This window comes from Blastomyces gilchristii (genome assembly GCF_000003855.2).
Source record: "Blastomyces gilchristii SLH14081 genomic scaffold supercont1.3, whole genome shotgun sequence".
Lineage (NCBI taxonomy): Eukaryota > Fungi > Ascomycota > Eurotiomycetes > Onygenales > Ajellomycetaceae > Blastomyces > Blastomyces gilchristii.
Window position 1 is genome coordinate 1722375 of NW_003101680.1, and position 19766 is coordinate 1742140.

Below are 19766 nucleotides of genomic sequence, written 5' to 3' on the forward strand. Positions count from 1 at the left end.
AATCTTTTATTAATATTAATTTAATAGAGTAATTCAGTGAATTATTATTCTTATCTTCAGCTTCTTTATTCATTCTTAATAAATTATTAAAAAGTGCTGAGTAATATGTATATAAATTCTGAATCTTCTGTATCAGATGTATATCAGAGCTGTTAAAGAAATCTCTTAATACTAGTTATAAGATTCACTGAAAACTCTTCTATAAGAGTAGTATCTTTTTTATATTCTAATAATTTATTCACTACACTAGATTTTTATAGTCTTAATACTTATTCTCTTCTATTAGAATATTATAATTGTTAGATACAGTATATTCTTTAATTAACTTAATATAGTATAAGTTAATATATATATTCAGCTGACTCTTTATATATTATATAAGCTTTGCTTTTTTAATATAATTATCACTGTCAGTATATATAGTAACTGTACTCATAGTTGAAGTAGAAGATAATTGATAACTAATAACTGAATCAGCTTAGAATAATTTAAATATCACTGCTACTCTCACTGCAGCTTTAATAAGAAACTATAACTATCAGTGAGCTATAAGTATGATTTAATAGACTACTTCAGAATTATTTTCTCTCAGAGATTGAAATATTAATAGACTATTACTTCTTATAATAACTGTATATATCTAAATAATAAGATTAATAGATGATTGATTTTAACTTTGTGCTGAAAATGCTGCAGAAATAATCTACTTAATTACTGAATTAAGTTATCTCTCTCTAAGCTCACACTGTAAGATAAGAAATATAATAATTAAAGCTTAAGTATGTTCTTGAAGCTGATACTTCTTAAGATGAGTGATTAGTAACTGTAAATAATTTTAATTATAAGAAAAGAGAAATATCTGTAATATTTAAAAGTATTCTTACTGATTATACAGTGATAGAACAGAATAGATCAGTAATAAGTATAAAATCTCTGATATTTTAATAAACTCACTATAGCATGAATCTGAAGAGAAAAATGAGATTAAATTCAAACTTAAGTATATTTAAAAAAGAGATACTGTCTATACTGTTATATTCTGCTCTTGACATATTTGATCTCTATATATGAGATTCAGCAGGTTATCTAGTTTAGTCTGAAGATGCTATATATAATAATAAAATCAGTCATTATTATATAAATTATAGTTTAAATTCAGTTGATTCTTATTATTAATAAAACAGCTTTAGTAAGATCTTTTTATAATTGATTTTTTAATTCCTGCATTGCTATTTTGCTGTGATATATCTTTAAGAAATACTATATAAGATGTAATCACTCTCATCTTTTCTTTATTAATATTCATTATAATCTTCTCATAATTCAATATAGATAAGTCATGTGATAATACAGTGATAATATCAGAGAAATTAATATTATAAGAATAAAAAATTAGAATAAAAATATTGTTTTACTTTGAACACTTAACAGTACTTAGTGCAGAAATCATATAAAAACTCATTAAGCTTCAGTACATGTTCTGATATAAATCAAATTCATTAATGAATAATTGATATAATAGAGAAATAACTTGTATATCAGAGTAAAATATGCTTTTCAAAATATCTCATTTATATACAGTAATTTTTAACTCAGTCTGAATTAGTGAAGATTTGTAATATAATTATATCTTAACAGCTTCAGTCTTGATTCTTATAACTCAGTGAAGAAAATACTGATCTTTACTCTTATATTTCATCAGTAGATTGAAATCTGATTTAAATATTATATTTATATAAATATCAAGTTAATTCAGAATCTGAATAATTGAGATATATTTCATCTCATCTTTTATTGTGATTAATTCAAATAAGATAAATAGCAGATTTAAGAATGATAATCTTTATACTATCTAAGAAGTATGATAAATAACTTCTTGAACTTTCAGAACTATTCTCATATCTGAATGTCAGTGATTATATCTGATAAAACACACTCTCTCAATATGAGATATATCATTCAATCTCAATTTGCAGTAGCATTTGAGATTTCCACACTGATACTGAATAAAATTGAAAGAAAAAAGAGGTTTATTTGTTGATAAATATTATACAAAGTCACTGAAACAATATTTGACAGAGCTTTCTTAACTGTGAGATTGCTATAACTTAGTAAGATTATTAACAAGTTCTGTCATTTCTATATACATCTATCACTGGAAATTTGAGGATTTGAGAAGAGCAGATATTAATAGAATTGAATTTTAAAAGTAGAGTGATCTTATGAAGAATACAGTGAGATTTTTCTGAGCAGAACTCAGAGTTGATATTTATATTAATAATACTATTAAAATTGATATTTTCTTAACTGATAAAATTGAAAATTATTCTCTGTATTGCTTTTTCAGAGTTGATAGGCCTTCAGAAAGCAGACTTATCAGTAATATATTCTTCAATAAATGCAGAATTTGCAGCAGTGATTGATAGTTTTTTCAGAAAATACCTGACTCTTCAGCTCAGAGTCTCATTGTGAAAACAAATGAATTCATTTCAAAGTTACTGTGTTTATGAGCTATGTTAATTGCTAAATCAGAATCAATAAATTCATCAGTAGAATAAGAGACAGTAGTAATATCTTTAATAGCAGTATCTTTCATAGTAATATCTTCAGTGACTGACTTATCAGAATCTTCTTAATCATCATTTTCTGAGATATTTTTCAGAATATTCTCTGAGATATTCTTCTCAGTGCCTGCTTTCAAAAGCCACTCTATATACTTAATATTATCAGCAGCATTCTTGTTATATGACTCTGTCTTTAGACAATGTTAGTTTTTATAATAATAAGATATTAAAAGTGATAAATATACTGAGAATAGCAATGCTTCTTCATCAGAAATATCATTATCTGAATCACTATCAGTGAAATTCTCATTTGCAGTTTCTGAGAAAAGAGAGCTCTGAGATTGAAATTCTGATTGATTATTCTCAAATTCTTGTCTAGAGATAGATAGTAGATAGTATTTCAGATTTCAATTAAACAGATATAATATTTTACTTTCTGATATAATTTGTAGAAATAAGTTATATAGTTGAAAAGATATAATTAAAGTAAGTGAGTAATCTTAATGAAATAAAGAGATGAGATTGAATTACTGAAAAGAAGTATATTAATAAGAGCTACAATCAGTGATAATCTACATCAAATTAATATTAACAATTAAACTGTTTTCTTTATTTCAAGATTATATTTCTGCAAGCTTCTGAAATCAGTATTATTCATTGACTAGAATTTCAATCTAATTTTAAAAATGAATACTCTCATTGACTCTGATATACTAGATCTTTTCAAACTTTTTCATCTAGTAGGTTTAATGAGATAATTTACTGATTTCAAAGGAAATTCAATATTAACATTTCTTAATCATAGCAGGCACACAATGACATCAATGAAGAATGCTCAACAGATGAGAAGAATAGTGAGAAGAACTTAAACTTCTCATTAATAAGCAATTTATCAAGAAGATGTTAGAGAACTAGACACTCTGATACTGAAATATATAAGAAGAAGATCTGCCTGACAGAGTAATATCTACAGCTAGAGATTAAATGAATATATTTTCTGTTCTTTACAAAGAAAAATCTCAATTAGACAGTCATGAAAATAATCAAAACTGATGATAAAATATTATATACATTCTCATTCAGCAGAATAACAATGCTGAACACAGTCAAGACCTGGAAATCAAGATCATTAAAGAAAATGAAGACAAGTATTTAGATTTAATAAAATAGCAACTTTTTGACAGAATATAATAAATTCTTGATAAGAGATTATAAATCTCTGATGAGAATTCAGTGAGAAATCTTAGAGAAATCTAAACTTTTGTGATCAAGTTAGCTAACTTAATTTCAATATAGAACTATGTTTAACAGAAAAAGATAAAGAGCAGAGCATTATTATTATTATTATTATTATTATTCTTCAATTATAGATGTATGCAGTCAGAGACTATGACATCTACCTGAGAACTTTAGTTCTCAGGGTTTTTTCTATGTCTGTAAAGTTAACTATTATACATTCATCAATTTCAGATATGCAAAATTAGAAAATTCCAGCCCAGAATACAAAAACTGTTTACAAATTGCAGTGTTTTAACATCTTTTAATACTTTGAAACCATTTGACAATATCATGACAAAAGAAAAGAGAAAAAGAACACAGTCTCAAAGATAGACACATTAAATAAATAGATAGAAAGAAATTGAAAGAAAAAGATAAAGAAAAAGATAAAGTAAAGAGAGACTATAACAAAACAAATTATTAAAAGAGAGTGTATAGCTGTTTTAACAGACTATATCTGATTAATTTCCTCCTCTTCATACTCAGATAATTCTGAATTTAGCCATTTTCTTGTAGCTGCTTGAGTTTCTGATAGAAAGTCTATTAAGTATTTAATTCCTGTCTCAGTTGAGAATAAGAATCTCATATTTAATTGATTTAGATCATACTTCTCTTTCAATCTGGCTCTGAGACTATTGTATAATGCACAGTGCATTACAATATGCTCAGAATTCTCATTTGTATTGCAGAATGAGCATTCTATTGAGTCAAATCTATCATCAAATCTTTGTATATAAGATTTGAAATAGCCATGTCCTAGTTTCAGCTGTATTATAGATGAGAATATTTTCTTTTTACATTTAATTGAACAAGATTTCCACTTGGGTTTTGTTTCAAATCTTGAATAATGTATACTCTTCTTTTGTTTCTGTCAGCTTTCATTTCACTTGTCTAAACAAGATTCTTTTATTTTTCTCTTTATAAAAGACCAGGACACAATTTTTTGAATAGATCTGCTTAATTCTGCACTCTTTTTTGCAGCTGAATCAGCCAATTCATTACCATGAATATTCATGTGAGTAGGAACTCAGTGCAGATGAATTATCAGCTTTGATGTTCTTCTCTTTTGAATTTTCAAAACAGAGTTTAAGATCAGTTCAAGATTCATTTGATCATTATAAATCTGACTATTTCTAAGTCTTTTTAAAGCAGCTTGACTATCAGAGAATATCCATGCCTCTTTCAAACAATTTCCTCTTTTATGAGATTTTATTTCAATGAGTTTGAAAGCTTTCACTATTGCAAATAGTTCAGCATCAAAGACTTCACATTCAGAGCCTAGATTCCAGAAATCTGAGATAAAATTAATATTATCTTCAGTATAAGCAATGCCTGCGCCTAATCTATTCAAGTTCTCATTTTTTGAGCCATCTGAATAAACCAGAATAGAGTCTTTTATATTGATTGTAGAAATTCTCTTCAAATGCTGTTTATATTCTTTCTCTTTTGATAGTTCACTTATTTGTAAGTCTATAAGAGATTCAAGCTTTTCTCTCCAGGGAGATAACTTCTCATGATCAACTTTTTCAACATTTAAAGAAGAAAATTGATTTTTAATCAGAGAGCATAGTCTGTACAGTTGAGAAGGCATTTTCTTTGAAGAATTATTTTCATTCCAATCAAGAAATCTATTCCAATCCAGTTCATTTCCAGAGTTAATTGATGGAAATGAAGAAGAGACTCTTTCTCTGATTATATGATTTGAGCTCATCTTTACAACTCTCAGAGCATAGTTCATACAGGCCTTTTCAAATCTAATAGCAGGAGGAGGAATTGAAGCTTCAACTTCCATTGCTTTAATAGGAGATGATTTGAATGCTCTCAGAATTCTTCTCAAGGCTCTGTTTTGCAGACTTTGAAAGAGTTCAGTGAAATTCCCTTGATTATTCCATCAAACTTGAACTCCATAATCAGCTACTGATGTAATACAGGCTATATATAACTGTCTCATAGCCTGGAAGGATAAACCTCTCTCTGTATTTGATAGTCTGATTATGTTGTTCAATAGTCTTTCTGCCTTGACAGTTCTTTGTTGAATGTGATATTTAAAATTCAACTTGGAGTTTAACCATACTCCTTAAAGAGCAGAGCAAGTTCAGAGATAATCAGCTTGTATAATTATTATAAAGAAATAATTATCTTTGATTACTTTTATAAGTTATTCACTGTTAAAAAGTTCTTCCTGGTTTTTTATTGAATATGAGAAGTTATTGACTTTGACTGATTCTCTGAGTGAGAACAATGATATATGAAATGTAAGTTAGCATAATTCAAATTGTTCTGAAAACTAGAAACTGATTTTAAAAACAGAGATATATATTAATCTGATAACTCAGGTTAAAATATTTGATAATACTGATATGAATAAAAATTTCACTGCAGTCATGATGCAATGATAAAATATTCTGACATTTTAAGATCTGATAAGCAATGTTTCTGAATATCAGAAAATTATCAGAGATAACTTTGCAGAGATAATTCAGAATACTCTGACAGTTAAAAAAAGATATGCAGTGAAAGATATGTGAAAGAAAATATAAAAAAAGATTAAATTTTCAGAGACACTTTCAGTAAAAGACAGATAATATAGAGATTTCTGATGCAATCTATTTCTATTTCAATATATTTAGTTTTCTATATATTTTATATATAAATTAGTTAATATATACTTTATTATATATCATTAGAATACACCTATCTTGATATTCACTGATAAAAGTTATTATATTATCTATCTTATATTTGATTATAGTTATAGCTGCAGCAGAATTACTGATTTCACTGTACTAGAAAATCTTCTTATTCATCTGAAATTCTGTAGATATATTTCTAACAGTGTATTAAACACTTATTCTCAGTTAATTAAAATAATTATATATTCAAAATAGCTGTAATTCATTCAGTGATAGTCTGTACAGAAGGTATTTATTATAAAAATAAGATATAGATGAAATCTGTCAGATTCACTAATTATACTCAGAAATAAAGTATAAAAGCAATTACTCTGTTATATGATAATATACAAAGATAAATTAATAATATATATAAAGAGAATAACTTATTATCTTCTTTTTCTTTCATTCTTTCTTTCTTCTTCATATAATAATATTATACTATGAAAATTATTCTCTACTCATTCTGCTCATTCTCATCTTTAGTAAGATTAGTATTCTATCAGCTGTAATAGAAAGCTTTAATAAGACAAGTTCTGATTTCAAGATATCTTATTTACAGAATATTATGAATATCAGTGATTTATAACAGTAATAACAGTAATAACAACAGCAGTAAAAATGACTGATAAAATACTAAAGTGTACATGTGCAGCTGCTGCAAAAGCTCAGAAGAAGAAGATAAGTTAGCAGAATATCTCAATAAAACAGTCAGATAAGAAGACTATATATAAATACTATATCAGATGAATTTTTCCTCATTATCTTGAAGTCTCTTATAACAAGATAAAGAGAAGCTTAAAGTCATACAAGAACTGTAATCATGATAAAAAGAAATGTGCAATTTTCTTCTCTGAATTAAAAGAGTATATTAACAAGCTAATCTGAATTCATAATTTTTATATTACTTTATCAGATAATTTCAAGAAATTAGTTAAGAGATTAATATTGAAGATAGTGAAGAATCTGATCAAATAAATTAAGAAGACTAGAGTGTGTCATCAGAAAATGAAGAGTGTGACTATTATAATCAAGTCACTGAATACAATTATCAGTGTCACTGAAAAGGCTAGAATCAAGATATAAAAAGCTATGATAAATATTGAACAGATCAAATTAACAGTTGAGTAGAAGAAAATAGTAATTAAAAAGTTCAAATTGACAGTTGAGTAGAAGAAATTGATGATTGAAAAATTCAAATTGATAGTTCAGTATGAAATTCTGGTGACAGTTAACTGCTATATAAAAGACCAGAACTGAGCAATAGCACATCTAACAGACACAATGAATCAGATGAATTAAAATGTCTTCAACATTGTAGTAAAGATGTATGAAATTTTGAACTGAGTGAGAATATTCTTCAACACTTGATAGAATACTGATGAGAATGAGAAGTCTGATAATGCTGACAATGCTGATAATTCTCTTCTCTCTGCCTCTTCTGTCTCTCCTGTTCTCTCTGCTCTCTCTGTCATCTTCACTGCCTGTCTTATCACTGTTTCTGCTGCTGATGCTGCCTTCTCTGTTCTCTCTGCCATCTGTCTTATCACTGTCACTCCTGCTAGTTCTCTCTACCTCTTCTCTGAGATTTCAATGATCAGCCCTGATTTGAACATTTTTCATGATGAAAAAAATGTAAGTTAGAATCAGTGAAATGCTTCTCATATTTATATATATAGAAGTTAATAATAATGATATAGATGAGTAAACAAACTGTCTGTGAATATTCAGAAACTTCTCAGTCTAAACATTATATTGATCCTGCTCCTCTCTCTGAGAAAACTTCAACCAGAATCCCCAAGTTCACTGATATTGACAAGGACAAGGATATACAGATGACAGAGAATGATGAGAAAGAACAGAAAATGATGTAAGAAATCTGCAAGGAATTGAGTTATCACTAGAGATTATCAATACCAGTGAAGAAGACATTTTTTTAAGTTAGTAGTTAGAGAGATAGGAATTGGTGATATTGTCAATACAATGATGATTTTTTCCTGTTCATAACTTGTTTACAGTGATTCCACGGCTAATCCACCATTATATTATATTTTACAGTTCAGTGACGGTGTCGGCGACTGGCACAGCGGAACAACCATAACCCGGTCGTATAATAAGCCTACGTTTTTCCGGTAAGGAGGCATTCCCGTCTCCCGTAGTAAAGCGTCACTCCAAACGCCAAAGAGCCGCGGACTTGATCGACGACATCTTTGGCTATGGGTGAAACAGACTCATAAACTTCCGGGCTACGAGAGTTCTGACCGTAATGATATTTAGCCTCAGTTGACTGGAGGTTTAGCAACCCCCTGTTCGAATATCCAACAGCTATTTCTAGTCAAGTCCAGTCTCGGAATCTCCCGACTCCTCAGCCCATCTATGAAACCATCGCCATGGATGTAGCTTACGACCATATCCAGGAGGAGATCCTCACCTCCCACGACACCAACAATAACCAAGAAAATGACCCCTCGAGGCAGGAAGCTGGCTCGAGCAACGCCGATGCATCCGCTCACTCTTCTCAACGCCCCAATCTCGACTTAGGGGCCGAATTCCAAGAAAAATTCCGCGCCTTCTCTTCAAATCCCTGGGGCGCCCGTCTAGGTGGGCTATGGGGTAATGTCCGCAAACAGGGAGAAACTTACTACCAAGGAGCGCGCCAGGAGTACGAGGCCGTAAGCGAGGAAGCCATTAAAGGCTTTACGGATCTGAGAGCTACTATCGTTGGACGAACTAGAGGGCTATCAACAGGAGGGGCATTGAAAAGCGAGGAGGATGCCAGCGATGGAACGGGACAAAAGGGGAAAGATAAGGAAAATGAAGGTGACAAAGAGGGTGACCCCTCAGCGCCTACAGCACCGGGTGCGGAAAAGGACAAGCTTGACGACGAAACGGATGAAGAGGGGATCATTTCTCGCTTCCGCAGCGAGGCTGCGAAGCGATTGAAGGATATAGAGAAAGCAGAGGACGCGGCAGATGAAGCACTACTGCGTTTCGGGACCAACATCCGTAATTTCCTTCGTGATGCTGTAAGCATTGCACCCCCTGAGGGGGCCAAGGATGATGAGAAGGTTCTCTTCGAGAGCAAGGACGTTGATGGGAAGAGGGTTATCCATACCACGCGATTTGAGGCGCAACTCCATGCTGTCCATTCGAACCTTGACCGGCTATCGCAGGATCCCGTTAGCGCCGAGTGGTCTAGTTGGAAAAATGAGTTCAAGGTTGATAGCAAGACTAACGAGATCGCGAGCGATCTGGAGACATATCCTGAGCTGCGGAGGGCGATGGAAGCACTGGTTCCCGAGAAGGTCGAGTATGCTGATTTCTGGTGCCGGTACTACTTCCTCCGTCTGGTTATTGAGACGGAGGAGAAGAAGCGGAGAGAGATGTTGAAAGGTGTGTCCGCTGTATCTCGTGTCTTTTACTATGTCTTCTAACCACCTGCCATGTTGCTAACGCATCCACACAGGCGCATCCACTGTCGTCGACGACGAAGAAGTAGCCTGGGACGAAGACTCCGACTCCGAATCCGACTCACCCTCTACCCCTCAAGTTACCGTCGACAAAGCTGCTGGCGCCGGGCCCACGTCAGATTCGCCAGCTACTATGTCAGCTTCACGTCTCTCATCCGGTAATGATACATTAAGGGTTGCTGAGCCCCGTTGTTCTAACGATCAACAATCACAAGCCGACAGCGATGCCAGCTACGACGTTGTCAGCGGCGCTCCAAGCCGCGCCCCGAATAGTCCCCGGGAGAGCGGGATGCCAGCGCCAACTTCCTCGTCTGCCGCCAAGGCTGACGATGATAGCGACGAGGAAGACTGGGAGTAAGAAAGAAAGCTGTTTGTCCTGGTGTGAGCGCAGGGCTTGATGTTTGCTTTTAAATTTGGCTGGCGCTTTTGTGGACTAGATGCACTCTCTCCTCGGCCTGGGTAGCCTACTTGATTGATTATACCTGTCGCGCCGGTTATCTTCCTTTCGCCAAGATAATGGTATGAATTGGATGTCGCACCATTACCACAGGATCATTGTATGTGTGCAGGAAGCACTCTGCGCGGGGAATATTGGTTTTTATCTTCTTTCTTTTTTCCACTCGCTCCGATTGTCATGTCCCTTAACCCATTTATTTCCCCATCTACCTGGCTTTTCTTTTTTCTGTACGTTTTACTTTTGGGAATTGGCGTTATGTGTCCTTCACTTGAATTCCTTTCGAGATTTTCGTTTAATGTACATACCTTACTGAATATTATTATATCGGGCGTAGAGTTTTGTGGTGGTAATCCGATCCAAATGTTGGCTTTTCTTTCCCGAATGCGATGAAACCATTATTATTATTATTTTTCTATTGTCTCTTTGATGCAATTCGTCCTCGTTTTCGGTTTGAGGAGTTAAACTTCATAACCTACACGGTTGAGCTAGGCGTTTTATTGATAGATTGTTTCAGCTCATGGCTCTAATAATAAAAATTTAAACCCTACGAGTTGTACCATATTTCGAGGTAGGTTAACCCGTACATCTGCTTGATGTTCCGCCTAGCCATGATCTCCATTCAGCAGCTTCATGCCCCCTAGTAAGTTGATATGGTAAATCAAAATATATAGCTTTTCAACGATCTATCCAGCTACGCTACAGCGGAAACGTACGGTACAGATCCCACACTACGGGATAGGAAAGCTAGAATGCTCCAGGATCTAGAGAAAAACGCTTGCATAAACACTCGTTCAATTCATTACCGTATAGTTATCTCAATTTCCTTCCATTTTATCAGTACAAAACAAGCAAAAACCGAACACCGCTTAACTAACCACCTGACCCTTCTTTTGAATTTGCTCGTGTCGAACCGTGACTAGCACCTAGCTCTTCATCCTTCTGTCCCGTCACCGGGCGGACCAACTGACGGCTCTCTTTCCGTTGCGGCTGTTGCCTTCTGAGTGTCGCAGGTCGCCAACCCCCCTGGGGGGGAGGGCGAATGGACGGTGAAGCTGGCGCTGACGAATCGATAGGACCTTCTAGCGGCGTTATCGAACGACGAGACGACCTCCTGCGCCCATCAAACTGTTGAATTTCACTGGGTGACCCCAGGTATGGGCTGTTAAGTGGGGAAGTCCATCCAGCCGCTCGGGGACTCAACGCTGCGGGGCTACGAGTTGACTGTATCGGCCCTTGCTCATACTCAGAGTCCGCACCGTTGTTTTGGTATTGGTATTCCTCGCCATGTCGCTTCAGGGGACTTTCGTTGTATGGGTCCCAGCCAACTTTACGGCGAGCTTCGGTGCGCACGCGTTGGCGGTGGTGTTCGTCACCGCCTGCGCCAGTTGCGGAGGACTCTTCCAGGAAGAAGTTGAGAAGTTCATCGGTGATGGAGAGGTGGGATTGTTGCTGAAATTGTTGGAGGGACGTTAGGCGGAGGAGTGTTTCGAGGAGGGAAAGGGAGGTACGGATGTTGTTGAAGAGGGGGTGAGTAAGGGTGGATTGCTGGTTGGGTAGTTGTGGCGATGGCTGGGGTGCCACTTGCCGCTGTGGAGTGGGTGTTAGCGATGGGGAGGACGTTGATTTGTCTTCTGTGCGTAGGTGAAGATGTGCCATTTTTTCCGATATTTGCGGGTCTACAGATTTGGAACGGGAATTGTGAGTTGAGCTTGAGGCTGCGGTTGATGAAGGGGCGGGAGGCTCCGGCTCGGATTCCGCTTCGGTTTCGGAGTCCGAATCGTCACTTTCGTCGTGGACTTCAAATGCAATCCACTCGAGGTCTAGGCCTGGTGGAAATTTGTATTGCTGAGACTCATTTGGGTCGTATTGGTGAGTGGGTGATGGAGAATCTCCTCCTAAAAGCTGTGCGTCAAGCTGAGATTGTTCCTCATCTTCTGAGCTTTCACTTGTTTCCTCATCTCCAAACTTGTCGAAATCAGCGTCCCGTTGATCCATCATGCGTCTAGGAGGGATAGCATTGATGTCCCTTTTCAAAAGCAGTACAGGATTGTTCGTCTCTCCTTCACTTCCAATATTAAGAATCTTGCCAGTATCAGCGTAGAAGATCTTCGAAATCTCATGAATAGGCACTATCTCCCTGATCCCCGCAAGAGCAACATCTTCATAACTGCTAACATTTTCAATATCGGTATGTACACGACCATCATCGAGGTCTTCGATAATGAGGAATTGGTATGCAAATTCATCTATCCTGGCTTCTCCACGAATATTTCTCGTACTAGACCGTTCGTGTAGATGATGTGGGTTCGCATATGATGAAAATATCATATCCATAGGCACACGCCGTACCTTAACCCTCGCTTTGTGGATTACCTCCTTCCAAGTAGTATTTCGGACACTCTCTTCATCCACAGGACGAATATGCCCTGAAAACAGCATGTACACTGATAGCGTAAATGTCGGGCCAATTTGCACGGGCTGCGATGGGGACATGGAGTATTGTGTATCCCCGCTGGTTAAAAATGTACTAGCCTGGAGTAATCGTGATGGCGATACCGTAGCGGGTAGGGATGTTGACAAACTAGCTCCAGAAGTTGTAATGGCAAGGTTTATTAGGGGAACTGCATCTTCAATTCTCTGAAGAAGATTTCGGATATCCTTGATAATAAATTTGATCTCGTCATCGAGTTTTGCGCGGCTTTTGGATTGAATTGCTCCTTGTCGATACAATTCTTCCAAAGAAACAGCTTTCGATAGCCGCTCACCAAGGCGTTGAATATCCCACCTTAAAGCCTTGGTAAGTGCTAATGCAGATTCAAGAGAGGTATTACCACGGGCAGCTCTGGAATCATGTTAATACTAAGAGAATGTCGCATTGGAAGAGAACCTTACATCAATTCAATCATGTCGATGGCTGGCGATATTATCTAATGATGATACAATATCAACAATCAAGACTTCCTCTTCAGAACCGCGTAAATGAAATGTTCAACAACAAAGGTAAACGGATTCAAAATAAAAGGGCTTCGTACTTTTATTTTGTTCTGCAAACGGTCCTGGAGAGTTTGCAGTTCTGCTCGTTCAGAATCGCTAACAGTCTGCTGAACAGTTAGCGGGTTGCAGGAGGCGACGCTGGAAACACAACAGATCCATACCTTCAGCAGCTTGGAGGACTGTCGGATGGCATATCCAGCAGTAATGGTGATTCCCGACCTTGAGTAGATCAGCAAACCGTCGTATTGATATAAAATGGAAAAGGTAAAAACAAGCCTCCTACCGGATTGCATAGTTCATTGCCTGCTGCGTCACCTGTTCGTACCCAGTCAGTTGATCTATGATGGAATCCAGGATAAGGGTTCAAGTCTCCTTCATACCTTTGAAAGAAATACGTCCATTGTCGGGAAAGAAGCTGCCGTAATATTGAACTTTCTAGGCAGATGAATACTACTACCACTATCGACTCATGTACGCGCGGATAACAAGATTGACTGAGAGATTGGGTTTCGACGAGTAGAGAGAATATAGTACAATGGAAGTTTCTCATGATCTAAAGCTGCTATACAGATGTATTGTCAGTTCGCTTGCCAGCACCATGATGGACGGAGAATACACAACGGCCGAATGCATCAGAGGAGTTAGTCTATTGGCCTCTTGATAGACAGATGTTTGTTCTTAGGCCCAAACTGCCTGATTTGGGCTGTTAACGGAAAGGGGCGTGCCAAGCCCACGTGCGCCCACGCGACTTGCCGACGTCATCTTCAGACGCGATTAACGCTGGAGATGCTAGCTAGGCTTGGATAGGTTTAGTGGCTTGTGCCTAAAATTCAACCTCCCCCTCAGTGACTCTGCACAACTCCAGTACCACCTGTCGCCGTCCCCAATTCTGTCGACATTGGGATATATAGAGGCATACTATAGTATTTATATTGTGCTTTCCTTCGTTATAGAGATCAGACCTCGTGCTCTCGTCCAGCCACCATGTCGAACAAACCGCTGGACTCGTGGGAAGATGACCCCGCTGCCCAAGACGACAACCTATCTCGACAGGCCCAACAGAGTCTAAACTTGAATAATCAACAGCAGCAGTCATCCTTCCGTCCTGGAGCTTCGTCATTCCAGCCAAGTGCTGCCGCGTTCCAACCAGGCCAACAGTACCAGCAATACGGATACCAACAATATGGCCAGGGCTTACCGCAACAAGGGTATGGGGCCTATCAGCAACAGCCGTACGGTCAGTATAACCAAGGTTATGGCCAGGCCTATGGTCAGCAATATGGAGGCTACAATCAAAATTCTGGAGGGCCTCAGCAAGCCCAAAAGCAGCAACAATGGCGTCCACAGTCTGTTGCTGAACGTCCTCAAGCTGGTGCTCCTGTCGCCGCGAAACAAACTCCTGCAGCGTCGAAACCGGCAACTACTACTCCTGCCTCTCAGCCGCCAAAGGCCAAGGTCCTATCGATCGGTGGCGACGCTATGAAATCCAAAACTCCAAATCCATCCGCAGCCGCCACACCCACTCCACCTTCTTCGGATACTCCAGCCAGCGGTTTACGGAATGCAAATGGGCCAGCTGCAGCTACGGCCGCGTCGAAGGTTACCGCCGCGAAAGCTATTGAAAAAACAGAGAAGAAGTCCGCTGGTAGCGGCAAGACTTCACCTACACCTTCTTCCGGACGGTCTTCTCCTTCACGGGCTGCTGAGGCCAGGGCTGCAATTCGCGACGCAGACGCGGTCGTCAAAGAACAGGCAGCCGATGTCGATGAATCTACACTCAGAGAAATTTATGGTGACAAACGCGAACATGTCAACTTGATTTTCATTGGTCACGTTGACGCAGGCAAATCAACTTTGGGTGGAAGCATCTTGTATGCAACTGGTATGGTGGATGAACGGACAATGGATAAATACAAAAGGGAGGCCAAAGACGCCGGACGTGAGACGTGGTACCTTTCATGGGCTCTGGACTTGACAAATGAAGAAAGATCCAAGGGAAAAACTGTGGAGGTTGGACGGGCTTTCTTCAAGACCTCAGGCAATACTCCTGATGGCCCGGTGGAGCGCCATTATACTATTCTGGATGCTCCTGGTCATAAATCCTTCGTCCCTAACATGATTGGTGGTGCATCCCAGGCAGATGTTGGCATCCTTGTGATCTCTGCAAGAAAGGGTGAATACGAAACCGGTTTCGAGCGAGGTGGTCAGACCCGCGAGCACGCACTATTGGCTCGAAACTCTGGTGTGAAAAAGTTGATTGTTGCCGTCAACAAAATGGATGACCCAACTGTTGAATGGAGTAAAGCACGATACGATGAATGTACAACGAAGATTGGCAAGTTCCTTCAAGCCATGGGCTATACCAAATCAGATCTCCACTTCATGCCCATCTCTGCGCAGAAGACTATTGGTATTGACAAGCCCGTCCCCAAGGAGCTTGCGCCTTGGTTCGAAGGCCGTGGCCTGCTCGACTTCCTCCACAACATGAAAATGCCCGAGCGTAAAATAAACGCGCCCTTGATGATGCCCATCAGCGCAAAGTACCGGGATATGGGTACGGTTGTTGAAGGGCGAATTGAGTCTGGTGTAATAAAGAAAGGCACCACCTACATGATGATGCCCAACCACGAGGAGGTCACGGTTACTGCGTTGTACGGTGAAACGGAAGACGAGCTTCCTATGGCGACTTGCGGCGATCAAGTCCGTGTTCGGCTTCGGGGTGTTGAAGAAGAAGATGTTATGCCAGGCTTTGTTTTGTGCTCTGCCAAAAGACCAATCCACTGTGTTTCTGCTTTCGAGGCCAAAATTAGAATTCTGGATCTTAAGAGCATTCTCACGGCTGGCTTCAACTGCGTCCTCCATGTCCACGCTGCTATCGAAGAAGTGACTTTCGCTGCCCTGCTGCACAAACTTGAGAAGGATACAGGCAGGAAGAGCAAGAAGCCACCGGCATTCGCCAGCAAAGGCCAAACAATCATTGCTCGAATAGAGACTATTGGAGGGGCTGGAGCTGTTTGCGTTGAAAGATTTGAGGACTATAACCAGCTCGGTCGGTTCACGCTTCGTGATCAGGTAAAATACCCCAACTACGTGCATTTTCCAGACCCATTGTTTGAATTATCGCTGACTTGTGTTTTCTAGGGACAAACTATTGCCATTGGCATGATTACCAAGCTGATCACAAACGAGCCATCATCAGCAGCGTAAAGTAGATTCACGTTTCAAAAGGGATAGCTATTTTGTTTTTTCCTTTCGTTGGTTTTTTGGTCGGGAGGTTCCACCAGCGGACAGCTGAGGAAAGAGATGGGCGATTTTCATGAGTGGGAAATGCATTGAATGTGGTGGCACGGCACTGGAATAATGCATTTGATACCATGACATGACCAACTTCTAGACTATTTTACGATTTCCTTTTGTCAACCTTGTTCTTTATATAGGTTATCTTTAACATAAAAAAAATGGGGCCAGTGAAATACGGATACAAAATGATTTATCACAGGGGCAGCTCGCTAATCGCGCACTTTCTCAAAGTCATCAGTCATGGCTTGCATTTCTATTTCGTAACTATCCATGTAAAACTTTTCCTGAAGTATTGAACAAACAACAAATGAACACTATAAACGCCCTCGATGCTAACCACAATTCCCAGGTAATCTAGCAGGGAAGATATGTGAATCATAAAGACCAGAGACATATATGCCAGAGAAATAAAAGGGAGGAATCCATCATCGCCTTCTCTTCGAAACGACTTTTGTAAACCCATCCTCATCAACCAAAGGCTCGGGCAAGAACTTTCCTCGCTCCCATTGCCCGTCTATTCCCCTCTTCGTTTCCTTCAGGGCCTCATATCTGGGTGTTTCAATGTTCGGGGTGTCATTATTTGATGGCGCGACTGGCACCTGCGCATCCTCCATCTCAACATCATCCGCCCAGTCCCCAACTCCACTCTCGTCGTCATCTTCATCCTCGTCCTCATCCTCAGGCCCATTAACCTCCACCTTCGTAAAAGTTCCAGCACTAGCACCAGCGGCACCCCCCTTCGCCTTCCACTCGTCCCACATCCTTGTCACCCCTGTAAAGTCCCCCTTCTGCGTTTCCGTTCTGATCTCCATGATCCTGCGTCCAATATCGCCCGCACTCTCATCGTCAACGACGACATCAAACTCGTCGTTCATCACTTGTATCAGGACATCCTCAATATCTTCCGCGTCGGTCTCCGGCCGGTCAACGAAGAGTTGTGAGATAGCACCGCAGAGCCAGTCGCGTTTGTCGCTGGAAGAGGGTCCGCCCCAGGCGCTTTGCACAGCGAGGTTGAGCGCTGGCCAGGAATTGAGGATTAGGGTAATGCCTAGATCGAATTGGGCGGCGGGGTCTATATTCCCGGCTTGTTCTTGTTTCTTCTCGAGTGGCTGTTGTGTGGAGGGGTTTGCAGCCATGGTTATTAGTGGATTTGGTTGATGTTGGATATGGAAATTATTGACGGAACGTCTTTTTTCTTCTTGAGCTGAAATATTAAAATGAGCCTTATTGAGAAGATAATGGTTTCTTGTTGCTTTAGATGTGATTAAAGAGAATGTGTGTAATTTCGTTTTGGTAGATGGTGCTGAAGTACTTGCGGAGTTTGGAAAAAATATTTTGCTCTGGAAATTTAACTTTCTGGTGTTGCTGCCAAGACCGCTTATTTATCATACATAGTGGAGCACCAAAATAATAATACACCATATTTTTATAAATCTACTTATAATATATTCACAATGCCCTGAAGCAACCATTGATCAGAAACGAGCGGCTACGGGTGATCTGGTGAACCTGGAAGGAAAAATGCAACCAAGTGGAACACAAGACTAGTAAACGTCCTACCTAATTGTTTGGGTATGAACTCATCTTAGATCGAAGAGTGTACTCCGCATATCACTCAGAAATATCTTTGGCCACTTAGAAATACGTTATTTTCCATCTAGTTTTAACAAACTAGCCCCTAGCAAGGAGAAATGATATTTTCCCTCAGCATATCGAAGACAAAGACCGGATGCTGGTCCTACAGAACAGGATTTAAAGACAGTATCTGTTGATGTCTCCAGGAGGAAGAATTCAAACTTATACGGGTGTTTTCACAATGAGACATGGATGACAGCTGTTGGTTTGTTCGACCCGTTAGCAGCTTCGAGGTTCCTGGTTGATCATCTGATTGAAAATCATTATCCCATTCATTAGGATCGAGGATGAAGAAGCGCTCAAACAAATATTTATCCGACTTCCGGGACCTAATAGTTAGAAGTGTAGATAGGCCAATAATGGCACCGAAATATATTCACCTTAGTCTTCTCACAAACAAGTTGCAGATACATCCGCCTATCACACTCCGGAGGCGACATCGATGCTCAAATTGTGGAACTTCCCAAGAAAGTGTTTTGGATATCAAATCAGTTAGTTCAACCCGAATCCATGGACTGAACGTGCCATTTCAACATCAGTCTGTGATTAGACATTTCATTGAAGACCTTCTCAAACGCAATGGGTATCAAGATCTAAGATGATATACGATTACCGTTGATAACGTTGAAAATTCTGGAGGCTCAGCCCAATGGAAGTTAGCATTGCAGAATAACCGCACAGGGAAAAAATTTGGTTCCTGATCTGAGAGGCACCCCGACGCTGTCTGTGTGGCAAAATGTCACTATAATCTTCCATTTTCCCTTGGTAGTATTAGTGGTCCTTCTGAGCTTGCACCGGATATACTGGTATGTTTATCCAAGATAACAAATAGAGGGTGGTCGTATTGGAGCCTCAGTGCCCGCAGCCAGGTCGACATTGTTGAGGCGCCTGTGGTCTGTCCCGTTTTGCATCAAGCGTTGACCATATCATACTTGGTGCCAGATATATGGAGCTCGCCAATTTTATTGTACAGTACATACCCATGAGGAACAACCGTGTTCCAGGCTCATACCCATATGTTCCATGAAGGTGATCCATCATTAGCCTTCATTGGGGAGGTGAGAAATTTCACACTAAATTGCCCATCGACGCCTCTTGCGGCTCGGGTATTCACGGGCAATGCACAGTTTCCACTCTTGAGAGCGCAAAGGAAACGGCAAACAGATCGCATGGTTTACAAAGGGTGGTAGTTTCGCTTTCGCTACCCGAGTGCCAGGGTTAGGAGGGCATTTCAACTTCGTCAGGAATTGGACGAAGAGCCCAGGAATAGCAAACAGAGAGGGGTAACCAAAGTTTGATCCTGAATGGAGAATTACTTTGAGGAAGCGGGCCGCGGGCAAGCAAATTGGCTGCTGTGCAACTAGGGAAAAAATTAGCTTTCGCGCCGCATTTGATT

At 39.0% G+C, this 19766-nt stretch overlaps 5 protein-coding genes across 5 annotated transcripts; 2 read left to right on the top strand and 3 right to left on the bottom strand.

The window, feature by feature from the left end:
- Nucleotides 1-8720: 8720 nt before the first annotated feature.
- BDBG_02094 (BSD domain-containing protein) lies at nucleotides 8721-11091 on the top strand. Its single transcript, XM_031720645.1, has 2 exons — nucleotides 8721-9907; nucleotides 9981-11091. The coding sequence occupies exons 1-2, from the start codon at nucleotides 8905-8907 to the stop codon at nucleotides 10340-10342; spliced, it is 1365 nt and encodes a 454-aa protein (XP_031576871.1). The 5' UTR covers nucleotides 8721-8904; the 3' UTR covers nucleotides 10343-11091.
- On the bottom strand, nucleotides 10883-14137 carry BDBG_02095 (RanGTP-binding protein). The gene is made up of 6 exons (XM_002627378.2): nucleotides 13816-14137; nucleotides 13719-13750; nucleotides 13597-13654; nucleotides 13474-13539; nucleotides 13334-13368; nucleotides 10883-13283 (listed from the first exon to the last, which is right to left on the bottom strand). The coding sequence occupies exons 1-6, from the start codon at nucleotides 13834-13836 to the stop codon at nucleotides 11312-11314; spliced, it is 2184 nt and encodes a 727-aa protein (XP_002627424.2). The 5' UTR covers nucleotides 13837-14137; the 3' UTR covers nucleotides 10883-11311.
- A 116-nt stretch (nucleotides 14138-14253) lies between these two features.
- On the top strand, nucleotides 14254-18144 carry BDBG_02096 (eukaryotic peptide chain release factor GTP-binding subunit). Its single transcript, XM_002627379.2, has 2 exons — nucleotides 14254-16507; nucleotides 16577-18144. The coding sequence occupies exons 1-2, from the start codon at nucleotides 14420-14422 to the stop codon at nucleotides 16640-16642; spliced, it is 2154 nt and encodes a 717-aa protein (XP_002627425.1). The 5' UTR covers nucleotides 14254-14419; the 3' UTR covers nucleotides 16643-18144.
- Nucleotides 16690-18058, bottom strand: BDBG_02097 (pre-rRNA processing protein). The gene has a single exon (XM_002627380.2). The coding sequence runs from the start codon at nucleotides 17869-17871 to the stop codon at nucleotides 17161-17163; it is 711 nt and encodes a 236-aa protein (XP_002627426.1). The 5' UTR covers nucleotides 17872-18058; the 3' UTR covers nucleotides 16690-17160.
- A 463-nt stretch (nucleotides 18145-18607) lies between the features above and the next one.
- On the bottom strand, nucleotides 18608-19753 carry BDBG_16489 (uncharacterized protein). Its single transcript, XM_031724435.1, has one exon. It carries the CDS (start codon nucleotides 19409-19411, stop codon nucleotides 19223-19225), a length of 189 nt encoding a protein of 62 aa, XP_031576872.1. The 5' UTR covers nucleotides 19412-19753; the 3' UTR covers nucleotides 18608-19222.
- Between the last annotated feature and the right edge of the window lie 13 nt (nucleotides 19754-19766).

Excerpts from the sequence above, each read along its gene's own strand:
- BDBG_02094 (XM_031720645.1), top strand. The coding sequence starts at position 8,905 with ATGGATGTAGCTTACGACCATATCCAGGAGGAGATCCTCACCTCCCAC. Across the intron at positions 9,908-9,980 it reads GCGGAGAGAGATGTTGAAAG|GCGCATCCACTGTCGTCGAC; the intron begins GTGTGTCCGCTG and ends GCATCCACACAG.
- BDBG_02095 (XM_002627378.2), bottom strand. The coding sequence starts at position 13,836 with ATGGACGTATTTCTTTCAAAG. Across the intron at positions 13,540-13,596 it reads AGTCCTCCAAGCTGCTGAAG|ACTGTTAGCGATTCTGAACG; the intron begins GTATGGATCTGT and ends ACTGTTCAGCAG. Across the intron at positions 13,284-13,333 it reads ATCGACATGATTGAATTGAT|AGCTGCCCGTGGTAATACCT; the intron begins GTAAGGTTCTCT and ends ACATGATTCCAG.
- BDBG_02096 (XM_002627379.2), top strand. The coding sequence starts at position 14,420 with ATGTCGAACAAACCGCTGGACTCGTGGGAAGATGACCCCGCTGCCCAA. Across the intron at positions 16,508-16,576 it reads GGTTCACGCTTCGTGATCAG|GGACAAACTATTGCCATTGG; the intron begins GTAAAATACCCC and ends TGTGTTTTCTAG.
- BDBG_02097 (XM_002627380.2), bottom strand. The coding sequence starts at position 17,871 with ATGGCTGCAAACCCCTCCACACAACAGCCACTCGAGAAGAAACAAGAA.
- BDBG_16489 (XM_031724435.1), bottom strand. The coding sequence starts at position 19,411 with ATGATGGATCACCTTCATGGAACATATGGGTATGAGCCTGGAACACGG.